The 15370-nt window shown below is 34.7% G+C and overlaps 2 protein-coding genes across 2 annotated transcripts; one reads left to right on the top strand and one right to left on the bottom strand.

The window, feature by feature from the left end:
* The first annotated feature begins 25 nt into the window (after positions 1-25).
* Positions 26-1995, top strand: LOC139989156 (probable ribosome production factor 1). The gene is made up of 3 exons (XM_072007195.1): positions 26-1253; positions 1342-1606; positions 1676-1995. Exons 1-3 carry the CDS (start codon positions 677-679, stop codon positions 1851-1853), a joined length of 1020 nt encoding a protein of 339 aa, XP_071863296.1. The 5' UTR covers positions 26-676; the 3' UTR covers positions 1854-1995.
* LOC139989155 (tRNA (guanine(6)-N(2))-methyltransferase THUMP3) lies at positions 1905-4065 on the bottom strand. Its single transcript, XM_072007194.1, has 7 exons — positions 3752-4065; positions 3562-3674; positions 2979-3441; positions 2731-2909; positions 2466-2645; positions 2245-2382; positions 1905-2176 (listed from the first exon to the last, which is right to left on the bottom strand). The coding sequence occupies exons 1-7, from the start codon at positions 3843-3845 to the stop codon at positions 2018-2020; spliced, it is 1326 nt and encodes a 441-aa protein (XP_071863295.1). The 5' UTR covers positions 3846-4065; the 3' UTR covers positions 1905-2017.
* Between the last annotated feature and the right edge of the window lie 11305 nt (positions 4066-15370).

Here is a 15370-nt window from a genome sequence, read left to right as displayed (position 1 = left end):
AGCTGTACTGTTAAACTGTAGCTGTACTGTAGTTAAACTTTAGCCGAATTCTATGTATAAAAAATTTTATCCTAATATTACACTTACATGTACAGGATGTCAAAAAATTATTTGTCATAGTTTTTTGGAGGTAATTCTTTGACCTTTGGAAAAGCGAATATCTGTTGGTTGTTAAAAACTAATGAAATTTCCATTTTTTTTTTTTTTTCAGACAAATGGTTAAGTTGTGGTTCCTAAGTGACTTTCGTTCTTTGTGATATAATAAAAAAAGAATTTAACCTTGAAAATCAGGTCAATTTTGCGGTTTATTCTTTTAACAGATCTCTACTGATCCGAAAATGTAGTCACCTTCCAAAAGCATGACAAATAATTTTTTGGCATTCTGTACATAAATTAAATAATCTATAAAAATGATCAAAAATATTGTTTATGTTAAGATAAAACGTATATATAGGTATATATATATATATTTAAATGTTTTAATGTGAAATAAAGATATACAATTATCTTCGAAATTTTCGTCGAGCGATGTTTGAAAATTGGCGGCAAAGAACTGCAACTCGATAGTAAATGGTAACCTATTATAACCTGACTATCGAGTCGTATTCACGTGTAAGATATTTGGCTGCACATGGTACTAAGTAATAACTTTATATCAAAATAAAACAAATAATTTATGAAAATGAAGCTCAAAAATTTACGAATAAATCCTTTGAGTCGAGTTCAACGAGAGGAAAGGGAAGAAGAACCAAGTACTTCAGAACACAAAACATCAGAGGTTATTTTGCCATCTGACAGCAACTTTAATCACATAAAATGCAAGGCAGTTCGACATCAAAAATGTCTGAAGTTAATGAAAGAAAAAGCAAAGGCCAAAAAAGAAGCCAAGAAGAAAAGAATTCAAGAAGGTGTTCCAAAACAAGTACCACATACTCTTGAGAGCTTAAGGGAGAAAGATGAAACTACTGTTTCTGGTGATCTTGATGATGAAGAGAATACAGAGCTTAAAGTTGATTTTGAACATGATGAATTTGCTCCTTTTTATAAGCATGCTTACGAACCTAAAGTTTTGATTAGCTTTTCTGACAATCCTACGAGAAAAACCAGAATTTTTGGCAGAGAATTAACAAGGATAATACCGAATTCTATCTCTTTATATAGAAACCGTTCTGGAGTAAAAAAAATGGTAAAAAGTGCTATAGCAAGGAATTTCACTGATATTGTAATTGTTAATGAAGATCAGTGCAAACCAAGTATGCTTTGTATACATTTATAACTGAATTATTTAGAACAATTTCGTATTATTTTTATATTTAATGTTTTCCTTATAAATATTTTTAGATGGTTTGTTACTTATTCATTTACCTGATGGACCAACAGCACATTTTAAACTTAGCAATGTTAAATTAACAGTAGATTTAAAACGTAGTCACAAAGAAATTTCTGAACATAGACCAGAAGTTATTTTAAATAATTTCACTACTCGCTTAGGTTGTACAATTGGTAGAATGTTAGGGGCACTGTTTCATTATGAACCTGAATTTAAAGGCAGGAGAGTGGTAACATTCCATAATCAAAGAGACTATATATTCTTCAGGCATCATAGGTATAATAATTTAGGCTTTATTGTGGTAGAATGCTTAATGAACAAACAATTACACAAATGATATTACAGATATCAATTTGACATGGAAAGGAATAAACCCAGATTGAGAGAGTTAGGACCTCGATTTACCCTAAAATTGAGGTCACTACAACATGGAACATTTGACAGCAAATATGGAGAATACGAATGGATTATACAAGGAAAAAGACATGATATGGAAACGAGCAGAAGAAAATTTTTCTTATAAAGTTTATTATTTAATATAGAGGAGTGTTTTATTATGAACAATGAAAAGCGCTTTTATAAGAAATATAAAAATTTCCTTTTATTAAACTTTTACAAAATGTGAACTTGTAGATATAAAATAAAGATATTTAAATTTATCTTTTTACATGAGTTAATAAGAATACCTTATTTCTTTTTGCACATCATGTGTTTAATAACTTTCGGTTTAAATTGTTCATAGGGTATATCTGTTCGTTTTAAGACATAAACTGCAGCTTGAAGACCACCTATGTTTACACCCAAAGTTTTTGTTACATAGAACAAATCTCCAGCTGCTTGTAAAGCCTGTAACAAAGAAAACAACCTCAATCATAATTCTACAAAAATTTGATTTCAAAATTTTAATAGCATACCATACTAAGGCTGCGCCTGTCATAAGTGAGTAAAACACTCCGACCTCTTAAGGGTTTCATAATTCGTCCTAACTCTATCAAGAATTGCTTATAAAGTATTCTATTGTCCATCATTCGTCCACTCCTTTTCCCAAATGGCTATAAGGATTATTTGATAAAGTAAATAAATAGGGTAACGTATAATAAAAATGTTATAAGATAATATTTAAATACTTCAATACCATATCTGTAACAATAATATCAACAAAGGAATCTTTAAAAGGTAATTGTGAAACATTCCAATGTAGTAAGTCAATTTTACATTTAGAGGAAGATGCATCTATGTTAGATTTTGTGTTATGTACAGCTTTTGGATGATTGTCCCCTCCAATAATATAAGATTGGGAATATACTAAAGCTGCCTGTAATTTTCAATATTAATAGTTTTTATCTTTAACATAATATATTTATGTTACATTGATATACAAATGTATGTGTCTGTATTACCTCAATTGGGATGGAACCACTACCACACATTGGATCAATTATTATGTCTCCTGGATTAGGATGAGCTAATCTTAACAAATTATAACATACAGTTGCTCTAAGCGTAGTTGGTCCAAAACACATGATATTCCTATGATGCTTAGATTCATGTGTAATACGTAACTGTGTTATCAATTCATCTATTTATGATAAAATGCATATTATCCTTTACAATAAAAAGCAACCACATATTAATTTATTTCACTTACTGTCAATTACTTTACAAACTACTTCTAAATAATATGTTGATAGATCCACAAGCCACAGATATTTATCTTGCAATTCTCCTCCAATAGCTCTGGCAACCTCTGCTGATTCAAATGTATGTTTTCCAGTTCTTTCACATGTTACTCTATATCTTAATATTTCATCTTCCTTAGTGTCAGATGGATTTTGCCCTCTTTTTCTTCCTTTAACTGTGATTGGTGTAACAGTTGTGTTACAAAGCTTACGATCTTTTTCTGCTATATTATATTCATCAGTCGTTGGATATATTTTCCCTTGAAAACCAGTAATACTTTTCCAAGCATTCAAAGCTTTTTCTAATTTCATATCATTATGCACAGCATCTTTAAATAATTGTAAATCAGCTTCTTTGCTATTTCCTGAGAATTCAAATTTTCTAACATCTGCGACAATATAAATATTGTCTATTGATCTCATTTCTTGTACCTAAAATTACAACTCAAATAAAATAATATTATTAATTCTGTGCAATAATAATTTTATTTCACAGAAATAAATTTATATATTAAAAACATCAGTTTTAAAATAAACAGTAAATAATATTACTTGTGCGAATTGACTCCAATATACATTAAAATAAATCTTGCCGCGTTCCTTAACAACTTTAACATTTTTATCTAATTTTTCTTTGCATTCATCCACTGCTTGCCACTCGAAACCTAAAATTAGACGATTTATAGGTTACTCTAAGTAACCACGTGCCTTTAATTTTATTAATTAGGGAACATTTAGCTACCTGTATCTACTGTCGTTGCTATTATAAAAACATTATCGCTCGCTAATGATTCTATGAAAAGCTTTCGTAAATTCGATTCGTTGTCCTCATTCATGTCAAATTTTGTACTTTACATGTAAATTATATTATGCTCCATGAACACGTGATTATACACGTGACTAATATCAAACTAGCACCACGTGTCTCACTAATCAGATAAACTGCATCTAATTATAAATCTATAATATTAACTATAGATCAAATTAAATGAATATTATATTCTATTTATTTCTCATATAATCTTCTACTGCTTATATTTTTACTTTACATAAAAATTAATTTAAATACAAAATAAAGCGTTTTAATGTTCTTTATAATTATTTGAAATTATTAGAACATTAAAATATTCCAAGAACGCGAAAATCTATGTAACTCGTGATTTTAATACGCGAGTGAAAGGTAGCTAAAATCGCGCGGTTACGAAGTCCGTTTTTGTGCAAAATAAAGAATACCTCTTCGAAGCTCATGCATTCCTGATACAAGATGTCAATTTTGTTCAACAGTTTACAAAATTTCTAACTTTTACGAAATGTAACAACAAATGGTTATCAAACGCATTACATAGAACGAAACCCGAGTATAGTATATATCGAGAAACGAATATTTTCAATAATTTTAACGGTATTGTAAATTTATATATAGATTGCATTTGTGTGCGCAGATATGTGCATTTTATCGAGCTGCCGCCAGACGAAAGAACAACCACCGATAGTGTTTTGTTATGTTCTAATTTATTTCGTTGTTTACTTTTAATTGCGGTTAAAACACGCTAAAACTTCGTTAATTAAAATAAATTGAATTTTCTATATATATATATATATATATCCAATCACTATATCCACTTTTGCAATAATTGTAATATATTTTCCATAATTGCTATTCCAAAGGAGTTCATATTTATATCACGAAGGATTAATTAAGTTTGGTAATACAAAATAATCATAGAAGCTTCACATATGTTATTCGTCTATTCACATTGAGCGAAAGACAGATTAAAGAATTATTAAAAAATTACTAAAAAATCTTAAGATTTATATGACAACGATTCAATAACGAGAAATTTTCTTATCAACAAGATAAGAGAAATTTAAGTACTCCATGCAAAGGCAATCATAAATTCAAATATTCCATTTTATCGGTCTAACGATCAGAGAGGACCAAATGCAAAAGAAAATTACAAAAACATAAATTAAATTGAAATGTTCAACCATTGTATAAACGATCGATTATAATATAATGATACATTCTCTTTGGAAACGTGAAGGGTATCTATACAATTCCATTTTATAAATCCAATTGTGAAGTTCAACGATCCTTTCACGATGCAAATGAATATTCACGAAAAGCAGTCGACGTCAGTTGACAGTTGCACTTATCCTCAATTTAATTCATCGTATAGATATCCTGCGAAATCAGTTTCTGTACTTCACGCGACGTTAAATCTCACAAAAGTTGATTTAACTTCAAATGTGAATAACGATGCAAAATTGTAACGATAAAATTTATAAATAGGGAAAAATGGCGTAATGAATAATTAAATTTATTTAGTACACCGTAGAATTTGTTCTAATTTGTAATTAGAGTTTAAATCAGACACTTTTAATGATATCGTATACATTAGCTTCATTCTCACCTAATTCTTTATTAAATTTAATTACATTTAACACGTACATTTTATTCTTGCAAATGACGACGGCCAGCAATTTCGAGCCGCAATTAATTACTCAATTACGTCGAAAGAGATTATCGCTCAAAGTAATATGGTAATATGGTATATGTATGTACATATGTCGTTATATCATAATACATAATATCGGTTCTGGTAACATGTTCTTAAACTCCTCTGTTAATGTACATACGAATCTTTTAATATATGCCAATATTATTAATGAAATTTACCGTGGCATATCTTCTTGCACGATAATTTATCAATTATTAATATTAATGAATCTACAAATTACAAATCGTAGCTTGTAAAAAGTAAAATTCTATTACACAGACGTTCTTCTTAATTAATTTTTTATTTTAATTTTATATGTTACAAGTTAAATTACTAAATACTTTTAACAAGTAAAAGAGTAATCTTTAAGTATTACAACTTACCTTTGACTAAAGTTTATTCGTAAACTCATACAATAAGTTACGCGACATTTTTCTAAATAAATCTCTGTCTTTAATAAAATAAAAATTACGATATGTACATTAACTATATAAAACCGTATAAACAAAATAAATTTTAGAAAAATCATGCAACAAGATATAGGACAAAATCTTACACATATATATATCTCTCTCTCTCTTTCTTTTAGGAGAGAATTTCTCAAGAAACTCGAATTATAGCGTGTGAAGACGATAACAGTACAAGTTCCATCGTACAAGAGGAGCCTTGTTACATTTATTCCGGCATACTAACACCGCTAGTAACTCGAACATCGTTTGCCATCGATAAGTAGCCATGGTTTTAGTAATTCGTGTACGTTTCGAACGGTCTCTAACCTGATGATAAAATTTCAGGTGGAGGAAAAAAAAAAGAGGAGATCGAAACGATGATCGTTCAATGGAGGTTCCAGTTATTAAATAAGGATCATCCGGAATGCACGTGGAAGCGCTCGTTGATCTGGGACGTACGCAGGTAAATATGTAATTTCCTGTTATTCATAGACAATCGTTTGAGTATCCTGGATTAAAATCGATCATTAAATGGTTGCGGGCTAAAGAGGGAGGTTACCACCGTGGAAGGTAGAAATTCGCGGAGGTGACTGCATCCCGGGTCATTTCAGGTCGAAAGTTCGTCGGGCCATGCGTCTCTATACATAGAAGCGACTGAACCTCCCCCTCCTCTCTTGATCTTTCCACCCTTTCCTCTCTTTCTCGCGCATCCTGTCCCGTGGACTGACAGCTGAAGCCAGGAGTGACTGAAATATTCATCGGCACAAGGCGAACGAGGCGCGACTGAACGTCGATCTGTCAACCTCTTTGACTATATAAATATGGACTGCCATCGAGATTCTGCGCGTTATATAGATTTACAGTAGAAAGGCAAATGTTTAAAACATTTTTTGATCGGTAGATGGACATTTAACGGATTAATTTAATGTCAGCAGCATGACACTGAAATTAGGATCGAATCGTGTTTGTCAGGAAAATAGAGACGATAAGATTTAGTAGACGACTTCTGTTCGACTTTTTTCCGGCAACTATTTCTAGAGCTTTTAACTCATTGGGGTAATAATTTTCTTAACGCTTGAACGTCCCTCTGTGTAAATATGGAATGAAAACAACGTTTAGTTAAAATAGTGGCATACGATGTAGTATGGAATCTGTTTCTTTTATTTTTTAATTATTGTAAGTACCACGTTAAACATTACGACGATGATCCGTGTAAATTCGACTGAAATGTATATACGTTACAGAGATTTAAGATTCGATAGTATGCTCCGTGATACGAAACTTTGTGCTTCAGGATATCTCTGTCAGAGTATTATCAAGGGATTACACTTCCACGGGTTTCGAGGAACGACAGATCATCAGGGCTGTCGAGAAATTTAAAGAGATGGATTTTACTGGTGGACAGTCGTAAAAATATGACTGTTTAATAGTCACACGTTCCTGTTAAACATATACTACTTATCCCTTCTAAAATGAATTATTTTCTTAATACATTCTACGTAAAACGATTAATATATAAATAAAATGTTAGAATTTAATCTTGAAGTTAAGATTAATAATCTGTGGAAGACACAATGTTTGTGTTGAAATAATATTCAGTGATGTTTATTAAACAGAACTACAGAACCAAACGTATACAAGAATTGTTGATTGTTGGCCAGTTACTTTCAAACTAGACTTAGGTAGTGACCCATGATCCCTTAAATACTTTGAACCCCATTCTCTATACAGTAATGAGTATGACCCGTGTAAATGTCCTATTCAAATACCTGTGTGGGTGTCTATGTAAGGGTATTGTACCTACGCGTGAAATATCGTTGTATTCCAACATAAAATATAAGAATTATCCTAAATGCTATTCATATCGTTAGATCTTCCAGTGTCTGATCACACATGCTCATACTCTACTTGTTTAACTGCAATTTCTAAACCCATTTCCTCCACCAAGTGACATCAGAAGATACTTCGTAATTAAATTCTCGGTTTATGACTTCGATTTGTATTTTGAATGGTATGTTGCGGAGACAGATTGTATTTGCATAACAAAGTCTACTTTCTTCTCTAACTTTACTTTCGATTCTTTAGATCGAGAATTGATCAGATAGAAAGTACGTATAAAATTGAATACTTTGTATCTGACGTGGAATCACAACAACGAATGCTTGAAGTTGGCTTAAACAGGTGTTAAAAGCTCGCAAGCTAAACGAGGCTTTCTTCCACACTTGTACAATCAACGTATACCTAGACAGCTTCTCCTGGAAAAATCGCAAGTGTAAGTCATATTTTTACGACATATTAAAGTTGCCATATTATAATTTCTAATTGAATCTACATTTAATATGTAAAAGTTTTATTAGTTCGATCGTGCAAGACTTCTTAAAAATCTCTGTTCTTGCCTCGTTTATCGGCGATCAAAATGGCAAACGTAAATAGCTTTTCACGCGAGTTATCTCTCTGCCATAATACAGGCGCAACGATGCAACAGAGGGTGGAAAGTAAAACGTATGCGATTTCGATGCTTGTTTGTCGTCCACGCACGACAACCGAGGGATGGGCTAACTAGACGTCGAATTAAGCCAGCACTCCGAAACGCTTTTAAAATTTAAATAATGCATCGTTGCCCGACCCGTCTGCCCCTTTTCGCGGCACCGGAATTTCTCATTGTCCGCGTTCCTTCACCTGTCGACCCTCGTTGCCTCGACTTTTTGGCAGTTTTTGAGGAACGCCCGGACGTCGCAACCTGTTACCATCGACGCGCCGAAACCGGATGTATCTCGCTCGACTCGGCGCTGTTCTCTTCTGGAAACGAAGGTGGCTGACAAGGATGTAGCGTGGAAGAAAGTTCTCGCTGAGCTTCGAAAATATCGCGTGCTCTTCGAGGATATAAAAAAACCGGATTTCCAGGCGGGGCCATCTTCGGTAATTAACGTTGAATTCTTTATGAATTTTATCGGGCTCCTTCCCTCGCGTGTACATCGTATATCCGTTTCGCCGTTGGAAAATCAGATAAACGATATGGATGGACGTTATATTTGAATAACGACGGAGAATTGCTGGGAATCGACGGAATTGTGCAGCATGGAAATTGGAAGAAACATAGTTATCGGCAAGCGAACGTGTTCGATGGATTTGTAGGGGAAATAGGATTGCCGAAGGATACGCTGGATCCTCGAGATGGTAAAATTCGGATTAAAACAAACGGTATCGGTGCGCGTTGCAGCTGAATAACGATACTCGACGGAATTGTTAGGGTTTGATGGAGTTGTGTTTGACGTATGGAAGATGAAAATTAATAGAAGTAGAATTGTTGCGTGGGAAATGTTACGTTTGAGGAAGCGTGGATGAACATTATATTTGAATAACGACGCTCAATTTGCTGTTGGTAGAGATAGAAATTGGAAGAAATAGAATTTTTAGAGGAGAAACGCTGTGTTTGAGGAAATATGGTAATCGTTAATGGAGTTATGATAGATGCAGTGGAGTTATGTAGTGGATCTGCAAGATGATGAAATTAGGATTAGAGCAAAGTAGATTCTTCTCTCCGTTGATATTGAAGTAAGTTGATAAAAGTGGTCGAAGAAAATTGAATTGTAAGTATTTTAAGAATCGTAAATATAATATTGCAGCACCCTGAAAACGTACTAGAAACGTATTTCTGCGAGGATATAATAAATAGAGATATTTTCGGATGTAGCGACGATGAATGTATCGAAATATTATTTTAGCAATTGAATTCACGATTACGAGCGCGTTGAACGTTTCTCCCGCTAAATAATAAGCGCTGAAATCAAAATTTCTGTTTTCTAATAGCACCAGTTACTTACGATTATAATCAGTTTCTAATAAAAAAAAATATCGTAATTCGTAGTGAAAACAGTAACGAAAATAGTAAATTGATTTCTTACGTGGTTGAAGAGCAGTTATCAAATGATACTTACATAAAATGCGTGAAAAACAAGCGAAACAGATGAGGTAGGCAGATATACGAGATAAACGATCGTTTGTTATCGAGTATACGATACATATCGGTGGCGGTACAATTAGCTACGAGTATCGGTCAATCGATCGTTCAAGTAACAATTAGTCGATGGTTCCACGAGTCAAGTGTGCAATTATAATTTCAAAGGAATAATTTAATTTGTTTCCGTGAAAGCGAGAAGGAGAAAGAGAGAGAGACAGGAGGGGAGGGATTGGTCGAGAGTATCGTGGATGAAATTGAATAAAGTGCAGCATCATGAAAGACGGTCTTTTCTTTTAGTTATTTTTATTCGGACGCAGATCTACAGCAGCAAGCGGCATCAATTTGTTTTCAACTTAAATGCCTGGAGGGTTTAAAACCAATTCCTTTCGCCGACTTTCTTTTGTGCTTTAATCAACCTGTATTCATTGGATTTCTAAAACGATGAATTTATAACAAAAACTATGAAAGCAGAGTAATATCGGTTTCTCTATTATATAATATTTGCAGGAGAAATTAAGAACGTTTTTATACGCCCATACACACACATACACACACACACACATGTATATATATGTTGTACTAATAACTAGAGCCTGAGTTGGTAATGATAGTTTATACAAATAATATTAACATATTATTAAATACATACAGCATATTGATGGATATATATTGATGGACATATTGATAACGCATTATAGGATGTATACGAGTAATACTAATACTGCTGGCACAATAATAATAATAATGTAACTATTATTACAATTCTAATTACGTTCAGCGGTGTGCAAAAGATTTTTTACTTCATTTTCCAAAAGCTAGTTAGATCAATAACGTTTTGTTTTACCATTTGCTTTAACTTGTCATGTTGTGATATTAGTTGAAATTATTTCAGATAATAATCTTTGCACATCACCAACGAATATTCTTAATATATACGCTTCAGTGGAACAACAGTTTCTTCCTTAATCGTAGAATTCGCGTTCGTCGAGAAGAAACGAAATCTGAAATTGCGCTGTGTCTTGAAGTAACAGGTGCCATCGGCAACAGGCAGAGTTGAGGTTCTGCCCTTTCGTGATTATGATTATTGCCCGAAAGCCAATATCATAATCAAGGCTTTCTGAGCAACAATCAAAAGCATAAAGAGCGTTTACTGGACGAGTGTTTAGAGAACGATCGCTTCTTCATAATCTGCAACACAAAATAAAGAGATTATTCGAAATTGTCTGAATCTACGGAAATGTAAAAAATAGTTAAAATTACATTGGAATCGTAGTATTAACAACGACACGAAGGTAATTTCGTTTTGATGAAGGTTCCTTATGAGGCTTGAAAAGAATCGCGAAAGCTTGGAAAACATCGAAACTACCTTGCACGCTCGTCAATCTTCTGAGAAACATGATTGAGACGAATGGCCCAGCGGGGCTATCGAATCATAATTTCATTACACGTAAGATATCGAACACATGTTGGTACAGCGATGGCAGCCGACAGCTCTTTCTTCTCTCGTTCGTTTACGCGGAAGGTATGTACAATGATTCGACAAGATCCTTATCGACGATACTTTCTTAATTACATTTTTAGATAAATTTCAATTATAGACTCGTTTGGTTAAGTAAAATCATCATGAAAGAGATCAACGTAAATTCTTCAGATTAAAATCGAAGTACTTTAGTGGGTTTCTTCTTTACCGACCGTGTTGCTTTTTTAAATTCCGTGGCGCGTATTTGAATTTAAAACACTGCGAAACCAATTCGATTCACAACTTAATATACATGATCGATTACAACTACAATCGAAACGTAAATCTACAATTGCACCTAGCACAGTTCTACACCAAAAACTTTATTAATTACATTATACATAAAGCTACCAATAGCAGCGAAGCAAAAATTAAATCTACGTCCGCTATCTACAACGATCTACGACACAATACCAAATCAAATAGCAAACAAACAAAGATTCAAGTCACTACGAGATAAAAATAAATCTACAAAATGAAAAGAAACGAAAGAAGAACAAAAGGATCATACGGTAAAGCAATACTGTTCGAACAATCCTCTACAATCTACAAAGTATACCTATCAATCCTACTCGGTGTATACCACGCATCACAAAGTCCATAGAGTAGAAGTCAGAAGTTTTTACCAAGGTCCAGCTGTTGGTGAAGCAAGGAGTGTGCCTCGTGACTGGGAGAACCGGAAGCGGAAGCGTTGGACCACGACCGCCGGAGTCCCGGAGTCGAATGACGTAACTTGGAAACCGACGGAAGGGTTGCAGGTGCAAAAGGGGTAGGGGTTGCTAGCCGTGGTCAGTGGTGGGGGCGCGTTTCGCTTCTGCGCAGTGGCGATCGGCGCAGCGGCGATCGGCGCCGCGGCGGGGAGGGGAGGCAGTCGTTCAAAATCGGCGACGAACCGCGTCGCCCGCGTCCTATGCTCGACGTCCATTAGATATTCTCGATCTTTGTAATTTGACAATTAGCCGACGGCGGAGGTGAAACACTGTCAGTCAAACTGGCTTGATGCAGCGACGGGGTCGATGCACCGAAGAATGATTTATTTTATTAATTAGGCAACAGCGTCGCTTCCGCGGATACCTGCCAGCCAGAGACAGATCCAGGCACACAGGACAGATCCTTGCAATTCCGGATACGTCAGGAGCATTGATTCCATTATCCTCTGTAACCCCATCGAACTGGCGCATCACGGAGATTGGAAGCGAACTAACCGGTTGTTTCTTTTTCGCTGGCTATTTCTGTTTCTCCTATATTTTGCGAGTTTTTGAAAATTAAAATTGTAATTTTAGAAAAGAGCCGAGTGCTTTTCCCAGACAGTTGGTTTTGCTCCTCTTATTTGTTCTTTTTTGCCTTTCTTTTTTTGAGAATTCTTTTTTTGATAGTTTTGTTTCTCCCGTATTTCGTATGTTTTTAAAATTGAAATAATAATTTTAAGAAAGACTCGGATGTTTCTTGTTGGCATTTAATTTTGTTCCTCCTACTGCTTTTTCGGAGGAGAACCGTATGTGTTTTGGTTATAGAAATACAAAGTAATTTTAGATGAGAGTCGAATGTGTCTTTCTTTCATATCCATTTTTGTTTTTCCTCTTTTTTCGAGGAAGAAAGAGAAACTGCGCGTACCTAGATTTTTACTTATTGATACGCTTTTACGTTCATTTATACACTATTTTTTTTTTATTAAAGCGTACTAAATTTTTCTTTTTGTGTTGAGGTTATTAGATGTGTGAACAAAGAAACGTGTGGATAGATTGTAAGGTAGAAAATATAATTTAATATCGAAGTGTAAATACAAGTAGGAATATATATGTAAGCTGGTCCAGATCCGCACGCTAGCAGTGTTACCCTATGACTAAAGGAACGCCGAAAAAAGACGTCGCACGTGTGCCGCTTATCGTCTGTCGTCGACGCATTCTTTTGTCTATGCGCTATAGACGACATCGGCGCCTTGTGAAAGCCGAAGACCAGATGTAGAGTTTTCTCAGAAGTATCGATCACTTCAACATTTTGTACTAAAGTCTTCGTGAAGATCAAATGCATAAGAATTAAAAAAGGCAATCTGCAGAATGTGATACGAAATTCATTTAAATTATGTGTCGATAATTTTACAGCACGTCTGACGGTATAGATCTTGTCAAAGTAGAAAATTCATAAACGATAATGATTTTGTGCAAGATCGTGAAGTTTATAGTGTATCCACTGATTAAAAACGCAACTACAGATTTTTATCGATGTGGTTGGTAAAAATACGACGAGCATCCGAGATGCATAACTCATTTTCGTAATTAGATCGGCTGGAAACGAAGATACGATTACATTATGTAGAATCCTAGAGGCGAATGCCGTTAACGAGATTAAGCTCGTTACGAGGGAATTCACGTTAAAATTTCAAGTTTCTGAATCGTGCAGGGAAGTCATTTTCAAAAATAGACGAGCCACGTGTCTTCTTCTTTGTCCTCTTGTGTCACTTAAAATTCCCTTTTGACTTGGAAATGAAAATTTTCGTCGAAAAAAGGAAACAATGATACGACGAAGAAGATAAAATCAGCTCGTATAATAAGGCAACAAGTAGCTTTCTATTTGGCATGTTAGTGTTGATGGTATCCAATAGTAAGTTGTAAGAAAGTATAGACTTCATCTATTTAAATTACACACTTCCTGTGGCAATAAGAAAGTTGCAAGTGTATTTTTATTGAAGAGAGAAATAATCAAATTCTGGAGCGTAGGATATTATCGACGTTTCGTCTTTTTTTAGTAAAAGTTAGTTTACGTTAAAAACAGAGTACCGTGGAAGTATTGTGCAATTATTCAATTTGGAAGCGTTCACTTTGCGATTATTTAATTTGAAAGCATTCACTTTGCCATTATTCAATTTGGAAGGATTCACTTTTCAATTATTTAATTCGAAAGCACTCACTTCCCCTCTTGTCACTTTGCAACTGTTCAATTTAAAAGCACTCGGTTTTCAAGTATTCCAGTTGCGAAGTTTCATTTACGCCCATTCGCTTTCCAAGCTTCCTATTACAAATATTTTATTTGCAAGCATTCACTTTAGAAATCTTTAGTTTGCAGCCATTCACTTTCCAAATATTCACATTGCAGGTATTCAATTTAAAAATACCCACTTCGCAGATATTTACTTTCCAAACACTCACATTGCAATCAGTCACTGCACGAAACTTCATATTACAAAAACTTCTTTGGAGAATAGTCTCAAAAGGAATTCTTCTAGTCCCGCAAATACAACAAATTCCAAATATTTCCAACAAATTCCAAAGACTTCCAACAAGTCACAAATTTCAAAGGTCAAACCGCCAACTCCATCGAAAGAATGAAAATCACGCGCGATTTTACGATGTATTCAACAACCAAGAATCGCAACCAAGAACTCCAAAAATACGTACTACGTAATTTCGCATCGTTGTTCTCCAAATCAACGAGCCCGACATCCTCCACTCTTGCTGAATCGAGGCAAATCTTGCAAATCATTAAAACGTAACATCGACCTGTTGACGCGTCGTGTTCAATAATAAAACGACTACGAGTGCATCCATGAAGAAATTTGCCCAACGTTATTATCATGTTAGAGCGAGCAAAACGTGTAAATCCTGACAGACACGCGTGACACACGATCTTTATATAGCATTGTTCTAGGAGGGAAAGAGAAGAGGAGGATACGAAGCCGGCGAGAAGGTGCATTGCCCTCGAATCCAGGGCCACCGGTTGGTCCAGGATCGTCGGCTCAGAGGGAATCGGCCTAGCCTGAACGGGTTAGAGGCTCGATTGTGATACAAGGTCACCCGACGCGGAGCATGAGTAATCCAGCCTGCTTGGTCAACGACATGTTATGCAACACGACTGTGATAATCCTTTGGTGTCGGTTCTCCGCGTCTCTTCTTCCTTTCTCTTCACTTCCAGACGTCCTTTTAGTTGCCTCACG

This window comes from Bombus fervidus, chromosome 7 (genome assembly GCF_041682495.2).
Source record: "Bombus fervidus isolate BK054 chromosome 7, iyBomFerv1, whole genome shotgun sequence".
NCBI classification, from domain to species: domain Eukaryota; kingdom Metazoa; phylum Arthropoda; class Insecta; order Hymenoptera; family Apidae; genus Bombus; species Bombus fervidus.
This window is presented reverse-complemented; position numbering and strand designations above follow the sequence as displayed.

Bases quoted from the DNA above. Each gene is read 5' to 3' on its own strand.
- LOC139989156 (XM_072007195.1), top strand. From the start codon at position 677: ATGAAAATGAAGCTCAAAAATTTACGAATAAATCCTTTGAGTCGAGTT. The intron at 1,254-1,341 runs GTATGCTTTGTA...AAATATTTTTAG, and splicing joins TGAAGATCAGTGCAAACCAA to ATGGTTTGTTACTTATTCAT. The intron at 1,607-1,675 runs GTATAATAATTT...ATGATATTACAG, and splicing joins ATATTCTTCAGGCATCATAG to ATATCAATTTGACATGGAAA.
- LOC139989155 (XM_072007194.1), bottom strand. From the start codon at position 3,845: ATGAATGAGGACAACGAATCGAATTTACGAAAGCTTTTCATAGAATCA. The intron at 3,442-3,561 runs GTAATATTATTT...TTGTAATTTTAG, and splicing joins ATTGGAGTCAATTCGCACAA to GTACAAGAAATGAGATCAAT. The intron at 2,177-2,244 runs GTATGCTATTAA...TCTTTGTTACAG, and splicing joins ACAGGCGCAGCCTTAGTATG to GCTTTACAAGCAGCTGGAGA.